Source organism: Micromys minutus (genome assembly GCF_963924665.1).
Source record: "Micromys minutus genome assembly, chromosome: X".
NCBI lineage: Eukaryota > Metazoa > Chordata > Mammalia > Rodentia > Muridae > Micromys > Micromys minutus.
The window spans coordinates 95077305-95090308 of NC_137970.1; the positions used below are offsets into that span (position 1 = coordinate 95077305).

At 35.1% G+C, this 13004-nt stretch overlaps 1 protein-coding gene across 2 annotated transcripts in view; it reads right to left on the bottom strand.

Moving 5' to 3' along the window:
- The window catches only part of THOC2 (THO complex subunit 2), a 112119-nt gene that overhangs the window by 26003 nt on the left and 73112 nt on the right, over window positions 1-13004 (bottom strand). For both annotated transcript variants that reach the window (XM_080909516.1, XM_080909515.1), the window contains exons 19-25: window positions 12632-12728; window positions 9639-9756; window positions 7806-7985; window positions 6118-6282; window positions 2562-2837; window positions 1520-1661; window positions 959-1116 (exon numbers count right to left, since the gene is read on the bottom strand). In XM_080909516.1, the coding sequence (XP_080765642.1) occupies window positions 959-1116; window positions 1520-1661; window positions 2562-2837; window positions 6118-6282; window positions 7806-7985; window positions 9639-9756; window positions 12632-12728 (1136 nt within the window). The remainder of the gene's footprint in view (window positions 1-958; window positions 1117-1519; window positions 1662-2561; window positions 2838-6117; window positions 6283-7805; window positions 7986-9638; window positions 9757-12631; window positions 12729-13004) is intronic.

A 13004-nucleotide genomic window follows, 5' to 3' on the forward strand; every position in this document is an offset into this window, starting at 1 on the left:
ATTATTATTTTATTACATAATGCTTCTTGGAGACTTATTCATTCATGACTGAGAATGAATATGCAGTAGGCAAAAGTGATAAAAAAATGCAGCAGACATACTATAGCACACATATTAAACCCACAAATAACAGTAATGTAAGAAAAATGCAAGATGAAAAATCCATAAATATGACACTAAAAGGCTGCCCTGCTTTCATGTGGTGTGAATGTACAAAGACTTTTATTTGGGTAGAAGGTTGTTTTCTTTAGTTTTATTTTGAGGAGTAAAAGTTAAAGAATATAGAAAGGCTCCACTTATGAAGATACAAGATTATTAAATTCAAATCCTGAGTGAATAAGTTAACCTTGAGTGCAACAGATATGATTTCATGGAGCTTTTCTATATAGTAATACATTTAACCCTCAGATCAATCTTACAAAGCAATTCCCTTTCTATAGATAAGAAAATTGAGGCATAGAGAGGCTAAATACCTTGTGAAAGATATAGTGTGGTTTGTAAAAGCTTGGCCCAGGGAGTGGTACTAATAGGAGGTGTGGGCTTGTTAGGGGAAGTGTGCCACTGTGGTAGTAGGCTTTGAGATCTCCTAGCTTTCTGGAAGCCAGTATTCTGTTAGTAGCCTTCAGATTAAGATGCAGAACTCTCAATTCCTCCTGTGCCATGCCAACCTGAATACTGCCATGCCCCTTCCATGATGATAATGGACTGAACCTCAAAACCTGTTAGCCAGCCCCAATTAAATGTTGTCCTTACAAGAGTTGCCTTGGTCATGGTGTCTCTTTACAGCAATAAAAGCCCTAATTAAGACATATAGTTTGAAAGAATTCAAACTAAGATTCCAGGTTACAAACTTGGCTTTTAAGATCATGTGATTCACTCCATACATAATGCCTCTGGAGTTTATAATACTTAGCTGTGTCTATGTGAATTTTTTTTAAAGGTTGCAGTAAGAACTTACTCGATCATAGCAAAGAAGTGTAGAAAAATTTGGAGTTTTCTGTTGATGGACCAATTCAACAAAACGAGCACAGTAAACAGCATCAATTGCTGAAAAAATGCATCGAGGAAATATACACAGCTGTAAAAATTTTGTGATGGTCTCATTTTTGGTAGACTCTAAAAAAAAAGAATAATGTATTAAGCAGTTATCTTCTCCAAGTGCCTGAAGGCAACCAAACATGACCAATGTTATAAAACCACAAATGAGGTGATAAAGATTCCTATCACTCTTACTATGTGGACATTTATCTATAATGTCCATATGATAGATATGTAGTACTAAGATTCTGAACAAAAAATTTAAATACTAAGCTATCAGTATTACTTTTACAAATGAACTTTCTTTCGCTAGCAAACCATCATCAACTTCAGTGAACATGAGGTTGATTCTGTGATAATGAGTAACAAAAGAGAACAGTAAACAGCAAAAATGTGCATGATCACTTCAACACGGCCAAAGTTAGAAATGTTTGCCTTTGCAATTTAGCAGCAGCAGGAATAGTTAATCCCAAGAACTTACTTGCTAAAAGCCAGTTGTCTTTTTCTAGTTTCAGTCTCTGAAGCACTCTCTGGACATGTTCCATCTGCTTCTTTTCTTCTTCAAGAAGCTTGTCCTGAAGAGCCGTGCAACGCTCCTTTTCTTTTTTCTTTTTATTTGGAGGCTACAGAGTAAAGTCAGATACTTTTATAACTGTATCTACATTGCCTCCTTTCATGTATAAAATTTTAAAGAGAAAAGTGATTATACTTTATGATTATTGCAGCATGACTGTACAGTGGGTATGCCTGAATATATTAATTTTCTTTACATTAAGCACATCCAAATCAGTATGAGTCTTCATACACCTTCTGAACAAGTTACCTTCCTAACTGTAGCAGTATCCAGAGGCGAAATTAAGTCGTCTTTAGCTTTCATTCCTATAGCCCACTTGATTACAAGCCAGAGTACCAAAGTACTCTAAGAGACACATAGCTAGCTGGTCTCTAAACTCAGACTCAAAATCACTCTTTACATTACTTTTTAAAGTTACATTTTTATATCTGTTATTTCACAGCTAAGGTATCTAAATTAGCTCTTAATTGTATCATATTTACTATTCTACCCAACTTTCAGTACCTGCCTACTTTTTTACCAACCTGACTTTTTAAATACATCATCAAGTAAAGAAGGTCTCTTTAAACCCCATGCTACTCCCTGTGTTTGCTAGATTATACATACATATACACATACATATATATACATATACATATTATGGATGATAATAATCCTTTGAGAATTCCTACTGCTCTTGATATAGGAGTCAAATAACATTAGGTTGCTATGACAGTGTTCAGTAGAAAAAACATGCATGTCTTTTATTCCTTAATTATGATTTTCATCCATTTCCTAAGATCCTGCCCCAATCATTGAGATGTTATCATTAAATCTATTTAAAATATAATAGAGGAAAAAGATTGAAGACTCAAGAATCTTGAACAATCTTGAACTAAAATAATTACAAAGTATAGATAATATTGCATAAATGTCACAATTATATTTGCATTGCTACATCAAGACCTACCATTTCCTGATTGTCATCAATCGCTTTCATCTGGACTTTAAGTTTATTGACTTCTCTTTCATAGCTAGTATGTGGAACTGCAAGGTCATACATTGTCAATGACCAAAATGTAGCATAGAACTGAGGGCTGATATCATCCCAGACTTTGGAAACATGTAAGGAGACCACTGCTTCATGAACAGGCGCCATCACCATCTCACATGATGTAATGTATTTATGAACTTTATGCTGCTGTTTACTTCCCTTTTCTGATTTTTTAAGTTCATCGTATTTTGACTGGAGAGAAAAAGTTAAAACATATCATATATACTTGTAAAAATCATGGTAATTATAGTTTCTTACCAAAATCACTTATTCCAAGATAAATTACCTCTGAAGTTTGTTCCAATCCTCAGTTTCATGTTCTTAACTAGTTTCTTTCAGTAAAATTTCACTTACTATCTCCAACAGGGCATGTGTCAATAAGCTGGATTGCCACTAAGAAAGGTTATAAAAAGTCACTGAGACTACTACCTCAGAAATTAAATGTCCAGTTTTGCCACAGACTTAGAGGTTTCCCAGAATGTAAGACTTCAATGCTGAAAATGACAACATTCCAGACAGAGCAATCAGCTACTTTAGTCTACTGCCAAGCCAAATAAAATTTTTCCGTTAAATACCTGCAGCAAATTAAATTGAAACCATGTAAGAACTGATGCTATCATTTCTTTGTCTTGACTGTCTTATCCTAATTAGGAAGAGAATTGGAGTAAGACTATACTTTCAGTTACATAAGGTAAAATGAATCTATTAGTGCAGAGATAGTGACATAATTATTTCCCAGAATATATGCCAAATGCATCAAAGAAAATTAATACACTGTCTCCTGTCTTTCAGCCATTTTATGATTAAAGACCTCTTGCCAACAGGCATGATCCTTAAGGTGACACTTAGAAAAGTCCTGCAACTAGCTACTTCTTTGTATTAGAAAAAGCAATGAAATAATTCACTTTATGCTAAGTATATAACTAGATGATAATCAGTCAATCGTTCTGAGTTCTACACTGATTGGTAATAGACTCAGCTGTGTGGGACTGACTGGCCGACTAAAATGAAAGTGTACAATCTATTACATTTAATAGTATGTCAAGCAAAATCCAGGAAACTTGCAATTATTCTAGAAGTAGGACTACTTATTTATTTATTGATACCCATGCTAGAGAGTATGCCGATAACTCCTAAAACTATAGAATTGATAAAGCTATACAAAAACATTAGCTATAGGAAAGCATACCAATTATATGAGAGACTAAGAACAACTAGGGTTGAAAGGATTTTAAATGTTAAAGATAGATTTTGCTGAAGGTAACTAATATGAATCTAGGTGAGTGGAATGACAACTGCTAAGGTTCTACCAGGCATGAGATGAAACTACCTGCATACGACAATCTGAACAGGAAAAGTCTATAACAATCAGGGCAAGGAAAACCTTCCTTCCAGATCTGTTTCAAGATGAGTCTCAATAATTAAAAAATGAAAATTAAGTCATAGTTATGAGAAAACAGAATAATAGCACCAATAACACCAATCTTCCCAAGTCACTAGTCTTGAATCTGTGAATCTAGAAATAGGCCACCTACTAGTAACAAGTCAGAAAACTAAGCTTAATCAAAAAGATGGTTATACTTCATCTACAATGCTAATTTTCCTTATCTAAAATTAAACTAATACTTAAGTTTATATCTTTTTTTCAATTTTTTAAAAGATTCATCTATTTAATTTAGATAAATACACTGTAGCTGTCTTCAGACACACCAGAAGAGGGCATCAGATCCCATTACAGGTGGTTGTGAACCACTCTTTGGTTGCTGGAAATTGAACTCGAGGTCTCTGAAAGAGCAGTCAGTGTTCCTAATCACTGAGCCATCTCTCCAGCCCTTGAGTTTATATCTTCAATCAAACAGAAAATATAGTACCACTGATTTATGTCCATAAATATTTTTTGTCAGGCCAAGAATCTGAACTGTGTTTGGTTGAGTGCCTGTGGCAGCCAATTCTTGAGGGGAATCTGCAAAATCTGCAATTACCCCCATTTCCTCTCTTGACATTTAAAAATGATTTTATTTTCAAGTCTTTCTCTGTCTCTCTCTGTCTCTGTCTCTGTCTCTCTCTGTCTCTGTCTGTCTCTGTCTCTGTCTCTGTCTCTCTCTCTCTCTCTCTCTCTCTCTCTCTCTCTCTCTCTCTCTTTCTCTCTCTCTCTCACCTGTGTGTGTATGTTTGTGTGAGATGTGTATATGGGTATCTGTGGAAGCCAGAGGATACCTAACCCCTGAAAGTGGTGAAATAATGTTATTGTGACTCTCCCCACATAGGTGTGCTGAGAACCATCTTCAGAACAGCATTCTCATAAACCATACTTCCAGCTTTCTCATCACTTTCTTACATATTCTCCCTCATTCATCAAAGGGTCCCTGAGGACCTCACCTAAGCAGCAAAGTTAGAGCAGTGTGGATGCCCATCCAATTGCATCCTAGGCTGCTGAGAAATTCCCTTTTCTAAGAGGCACATGGCCTATATGAGGTGAATTAGGGGACAGTTTATTATTGCCTGGAGCATATAAATGCAATGGCATATTTCTTTCTTCCTAAACCCTGAGAAGAAAATACCATTTCTTCTATTAGATTTTATATCTCTTTAAAAAAAAAACACTTTCACGCCTCATAAAAGATATATCACTGGTATGAATGACCTGCTCCATTTTTGACCAGGAATATCTCAGACAACCAGGTATTCATTTGTTAGGACTCATTACTGATTAGGGTGTCCAATTCTCAAAGTGGTAGAATATGACATGAAATTCCTGAGATAAAGCATTTCTTTCACCTAGATTCGTCAGGAAATCAGGTTCTATGTTTCTATGGATGAGACTTTTTGATATGGTTAGAGTGAGAATGTAAGACATTAACTACATATAGCAGTGAATTCTCTGGAATGAGATTTTTAAAGGAGTTCTAAAACCATTGTTGTTCCCATTGATGCTCTAGAACATACAGGATTTGCTGCATAACGACAGTGATGTGGTCATTAAGTCAAGTAAGGATGTAGCAGTTGTTCATATATAAACACTAACAGAGTATTCTCAGTTACATGATCAAATGAACGTCAAATTTCTTCCTGGTATCTTTCTATATACTTCTGCTACACTCTGCATAACAGAAATTTTATAGGAAATAAAGAGAGAAACTATGTTTAAGAGAAGAGGACCAATGACTAGAATGAATACCACATACAGTATAGAGTTAAAAAAAGAAACAAAAAGACAAAGATCAGAAAGACCAGAATCCAAATTAACAAAGTGGAGAATGGGTCTCTATGAATTGACTATAGCTCTGTGGGGAAAGTAATAGGAAGACCTATTCTTTAAAACAGCATTTCATTGTTCACTGCTGAGACAAGAATAGTAAAAGAAAATCTGAGTAATCTGTATATATCAAATCGGGGGTACTTAAAATTCAAATATGTTTTTATAAATCATTCAGAATTATTCTTGAACGCCAATGAGGATATTTGTACTTACCGAAATATGGTGTGCATACATTGGCCTAGACAGAAAAAATGCTGCATCGTGAGGTGTATGAAATTCATTACAGAGCACATCAATGGAAGGCACTCGTTTTATATAATCTTCTGTACTTAGATTTGATGCTAAAAACCCACCAAACTGTACTAGGGTATCATGACACTAAATTAAAAATAAGACAAAAACAAAAAACAGATGTTAACATTTTTCCAAAACCAACATAAAGATTTTTCAAATGATTAAGATATGTTATTTTAACAAAATTTTAATTGACAATTAAGAATTTAAATTTCAACAGAATAGGCAGAGACAGAAATGAAGAACACTATATTTAGTGAAATAAACAAGGGGTAGAAAGTCTAAAAAAATATTCACATCCCAAAAGTAAGAAGAGTAGCTAATAGAGGCTCAGGGGTCTCTGGAAAGCGGTAGAGATGTGGGAGCTAGAGGACTATATATAACACATTTCCATAGGGAAGTAAGCTCTAGTGATACACAGCCAACATAAACTGGCTATAGCTTATTGCAGTTTGTGACATATAAAGATCCAGAAGAAAGGAAATCAGTATTTCTCAAAAGGAATGGTAAATTTTTAAACTGGTGAAAATAGGAATTACCAATTTTATCATTTACACATTATATAATGCACTGAATTATAACAATGTACCCTATAAACATGTACAATACTAGATATCAAATAAAATTTTAAATTAAAACAAAGATTACATATTCACATATTTATAATCAGTCAAATATATTTTCCTATGTGACCTCCAAAAGAACAGAGAGAACATGTGCGCTCTAGGTACAGTGATACATATCTATAACCTACTACTACATCTTCAGCTATGAGTATAAAAAACTGGAATAACTATAGAAACCAGGAAAGTACAAAGGGACCACTATGGTGGGGGAACAACAGAGAAGGAAATAACAGGAGACAGCTGACTTGAAGTGGACAATGGAGAAAACAAGGGCATCTTTAATACAGGAGTGGGGAGGAAAGGAAGTATAGAAGAGGGGAGGAGGGTAAAGTAAAAGTGAAGATGTCAAAAAAGTCCTAAGGAATCATACTTTCAATTATCTACATAAAGATACCCATATTACATGTAAGTCAGTGCTTAAATATATAGTGTGAAAGAAATTTTCCCATCTTAGTTGACAACACTCTCCTAAAAGCCACAGACTATCAAACAGAAACGTAAAAGTACGTTGAAAAACCACCTTTTGAATGGCTAGCTAAGGACAGTCCAAGAGATTCTCAAAACACTTACCTATAATCCTATAAAACTATATGTGTGTGTGACACAATAAGTCAGCAACTTTGACATTGTTTAAAGGATAAAAATTACTAAGCATAAAAACACTATCAGCCAACAAAATGGGTTTAAGTTGTAGCAATCTTATTACCAAGAAATAAGAGACAGTGTCTATGGTGGTGCAGCAAAAATTACAAATCTCCAGAGATCAAAAAAAGGGCAAACAATCTGATAATGGCCTTTCATGATGCAATGTCTAATTAACTGAAAACCTTATATATAACATCTCCTACACCCATCTCATAAATAGCATAGTTTGCATATTCACACAATGTGTACAAATGATATGTTTCAAATGACATCACAATCTCTATTTTACTGGAATTTTAAAAAAAAGTCTTTAACACTCAAGTTTCTTTCACTTACCTGGTCATAGAGCTTCCCCACAAGTTTCAAGTGTTTCTCTCCACCCTCCTGAAAAATTACCCCATTCCTCTGTTGTGCCATAAGCAAACAGAGAGGCAGAGCAAGATCATGGTCCAGTAGTGCATCCTTTAATCTCTGAGAAGATTTTTTAGTGTTTCTGATCTGGCCAAAATATCCACCCTGCATAACAGAAGACACAAACTACTGCTATATGCAATGTATTCCACACTGTCTCACTGGGAAAAGGCACATATGTTAAGACATAATCTTTAAAATATTTCTGAGCTAGAAGTTATAATCCAAGCACACAGGAAATAGAGTCAACATGATTGGAGGTTCAAGACAATCCTCAACTACACATGTCTGAGGTCAGCTTGAAGTGTCTACAAAGGATTGTGTCTTTAAAAAAGTAATAATAAAAAGACATGTCTGGCTTAATATAAAGCAACACCAGGATAAAATAAAGCACTTCTACAGCCTATATACATTCTCCTTAACAAATCTGCCTTAATGATACTATTGTTTATTATAATCTGGCTAATGGTAGCTCAACTGTGCTTAAATTTATTGTTTCCAGTTTTCACTTGGTAGCATCTTACTAAGATTATTTTTAATTCAGTGAAAAGATTAGGTAGAATGTGATAGGGATTTGTTCTAGTGGAAATATCAAGGAAAATCTTTTCAGTACAGATGTTTTTGCCTTTTATATTTTCATGTATTTTAAAGTTCCAATTACTAGTGTTCCACAGCTTTTACAAAAGAAGGTAGCAGTGGTTTTTTGAGAGGAAAACGTGTGGCTTTGACCTTAAGCTTTAGGTAGTTAGATACTGTTTGGATTCTATACTGTGATCATACACAGTACTGTCCACTTATTATCTATGACAGGTATGTTCTACAACTCACAATGAATAAATTAAAACTATAGATGGTACGAAACTCTACACAAATTTTGTTTCTTTTCTATGCATATATACCTATGACAAAGCTTAGTTAAGCACAGTAAAAAATTAGCAACCAACCAGATCCCCCCAAGAGCTCTCAGGGACTAGATCACCAACCAAGGAGTGCACATGGAGGACCCATGGCTCCAGGTGCTTATGTAGCAGAGGATGGCCTTATCTGGCATCAATGGGAGGAGAAGCCCTTGGTCCTATGGACCTTTAATACCCCAGCATAGGGAAATGCTAGGGCAGTGAGGCAGGAGTGGGCGGGGAGGGGGGCACCCTCATAGAAGCAGTAGGGAGGAAAAGGATAGGAGGGTTGTGGAGGAGAAACCTGGAAGGGGGATAACATTTGAAATGTAAACAAAATAACCAATAAAACGCTAAAAAAGAAATTAGCAATAATAAAACAATCAGAATGATACAAGTTACATAAACATGGTCACTCTCCAAATATGTTACTGCACTGCATTGATCATTCTTATGATAACATGACATGAAACGCTTAGGCATAGTGATGAAGAATTGGGAAATTTGAGCAAAGTTACTTGAATACAAGCATTTTGCAATGCAGACGATTGATAACCAGGACTACTATCCACACAGCCAATAGGACAAACAATGATGGCTATTGTGGATTCAATGACCAAAAGGATAATTTATGTGCCAAAAGTGAGCAAAAAGAAAGGCAAAATTTTTTATGATTCTATACAAAATAGATCTCAAAGTAAAAATTATAATTTATTAACTTATGATATTTTTCTCTTTAATTTTGAATTGTTGTTAAGCATGGGTAACTGACACCTTGAAAAACAAAGTCACAGATACAGTAGAACCATAGTACACTTTAAATTAAAGTTTCAATAAACAAAAAACAGCAGTTCTTTCTTACCTCAGCCTTTAGCTGTTCCCCACCAGTCATAGCCTCTAACTGCTCCATTGTCATCTCCTCTGTAATTTCGATTCCTGCCATTTTTTGTACCACTTCTTTCAATATTAGTAGGTCAAAACTAATACAAAATTTAAAATAAATACAAAAATTAAACTACAGTAATTAAAAGAAAACTATTTGAAGTTAAAACTTCAAGTATGAAAACAATAATACATGGTAAGTAGTTTCCTGAGAATCTTTACTTAGACAAAAAGGAATGAGAGACAACAGCAAGGCTCGTTTTTTAATTTTATTTTCAAATTAGATGTTACATCAATTCTAGTACTACAATGAAAGTATTTCATGTTTCTCTTTATTTTTACCTCAATTAATTTGAGGCTTGGAGATAAGATACAAAATTAAAAATAATTTGAAACATCTTCATTCTCCCTTTACCCAAGCTTCATGTATTTCTCCTCATTTGCAGTTAGTTTCCCCTCACATCCTCCACAGTGCCCCCCCACACATCTACTTCTCTTCTGTTTTGATTGCCAATAAGTATGAAATGTCTTCCAAGAGTCCATGTGTTAAGGACTTGATCGCAATCTGAGGGCACTATTTTGGAAGGTTTTTGAAACTTTAGGTGAGGTCTAGGTGAAATTTTAGGTGAGGTTACAGCATGTATTCTTAGAGGCAGTTTCTTGTCCCTGGCCACTCTGCCCTCTCATCCTCACTGTCTGTCTATCTGTCTCTGTGTCTCTTTCACTTTCTCTATCACTCCCTCAGTACCCTCCTTCTCTGTACCTGTATCACAAATATGCTTGCACATGCACACACACACACACACACACACACACACACACACAGAGAGAGAGAGAGAGAGAGAGAGAGAGAGAGAGAGAGAGAGAGAGAGAGAGAGACCAACTGACAGACAGAGAGACAGAGCCTCTTCCTTTCTTGCTTATAAATCTGTTGCTCAACATAGGCTTAAACCTTGATGTTCCACCTCATAGCATACCAAAAGCAACAGTTGCTAATTCTAGCCTGAAATCTCTGAACTGAATAGAAAAAATCCTCAGTTTCATGCTGCTTCTTTTAGGAATTTGTCACAATAACAAGAAAATACACAAAATACTTCACAGAATGAATGGGGGAGTAAATTATTTAAGCCATGTGTTTTACTCCCTCAAATGTCTAAGAATGCACATTAGAATAGAGCCACTTGCTCACACAAGTGCAGCTGTCACCAACAGTAACTAACATTTAATCTACTGTCTATATTTCATTTTCAACATCTGCCCAATAACATGTTCCTCATCCTCCAATCAGGATGCTCAATGGTTTTTGTTTTTTTTTTTTTTTTTTTTGGCGGGGGGGGGGGGGGGGGTTGGTTTTTTTTTTTTTGTTTTTGTTTTTTACAGCAGAAAGCCATTTCCTTAAAACTCCAAGCAATAAAAATGAATAAAGTCTTGAAAAATTCATTTATAATTTAAAAAGAGAAGGGGAAAGAAGGAAAAACAAAAGGGGAAAGTGTCAAGTTGTGGTACTTGAGCCTAAAGTAAAAAGTTTTGTAAAAAAATAAGCAGCACATTCTAGCTATGTGTTAAGAGGTATACATTTTTTGAGACAAAGCCTCCCTTCATACCCCATACTAGCCTCAAACGCATGGCCCTCTTAACATAAGTGTTCTGGATTTATGTCCACCTGCCACCATACCTGGCTAGTGATGGACTCTAAATCTGCAACATTTAGAACTGTCACTTAAAATAGCACTTTGTGACTTCTAACGTTCTCTAACTACACACTATTTCTAAAGGTGACAGTACAACTATCAATATATAAGTTACTGAACAAAAGTGTACTTTCCTAATATTCATATCAGGGGCTTATTTTCAATGTGCCATGCTTTCCTAAACCAGGCAGTTTTGTGCAAACATATACACAACTGCCAATCCATCCAAGCTGTAACACTTATAAATGTGGCATTCAGCTATCTTTAAAATGGTTTAATTAAATGGCCACAAATATGTATTGACAATAGGCAAACTATAGATTAAAATGAGTGTTCTCACGGCTTATAAAAATGAACAAGTAAATTATAGGAGTGACAGAGATGACGAAGCTACAAATAGTCTCCTGACAAAACCCAGAGGCTATATTACCTTTAAATTTTTTTTCCGAAAGCCAAAATTGCAAAGTACCTATTCAAAACACCAAAGGGCTTTTATTTTTATTGAATTTCTATCAGAAATCTTCTAAAAACTATAGTTATTTGATTATCATTAATCTATTGGTACTAATGTTTTAAAAATTATTTATTCAAAGCCTAAGTACTGCCACTGGCCCAGAATAAACATCAGTACAAAAAAACACATAAACCTTGCATATCAAATTAATATTCAAAAAGTATCTTTCCTATATACTCCCTTACAGAAAAAGCTTAACAGTAAAATAAGTTAATTGTCCTTTTAATGAGGTATATATGTGACCAAATTTTATAGTACTAAAAACACTATCTCTCTGTACTGACTTCTAGTTTCTCTTAAATATTCAATAGCTGAACATAGTGGCACATGCCTTTAATCCAAGCATTCAGGAGACAGAGGCAGGCAGGTGGGTATCTTTGAGTACAAGGCCAGCTTGAATTCCAGGATAACCAGAGCTATATGCTAAAAAACTAAAAATGATCTCTTTTCTCCCTTTCCTTCTCCCTCCTCTCTCTCCCTCCCCCTCTCCACACACACACACACACACACACACACACACACACACACACACACACACACACACACGTGCGCATGCATGCAGTTCTAACGCTTGAAAGATTAAGTGAAGATTTCAGTTCTGAGGATAACCTAGACTACATAATGAGACTCTACCTTAAAATTACATATTCTATAAATAAGTTACTACTCCAGTTGAATTTACGGGTCTTTCAAAAGTAACAGTAATCTCAACATTTCAAAACCACCAGAAGTGCTTGAATTATTGAAGTTCATCTCTATATAATTTACCTTTTGCCTGCCTTTAACTGATTGGCTACATACTGAAGAAGACCAGCAAGATCAATCGGGTATTTACGGAATACTGCACCACAGAAACTAGCCAAACCTACATGAAATAAAAACAAAAAATAGTTCATGAGGCAAAAAATACAGTAAGTATAATTTCAACAAATTCAATTTCTAAAGCAAAATAAGGTATGAATAATTTTTAAAACATTTATATTTCATGTGTATCCATGTTTGCCTACATGTGCGTATGTGTAACATGTTCATACCAGGTGCCTAAGGAAGCTAGAAGAGGGTGTTAGATCCCCTGAACAGATGGTGTACATGACTGTGAGCTGTCATGTGGATGCTGGAAACCTGGTCTTCTTGAAAAGCA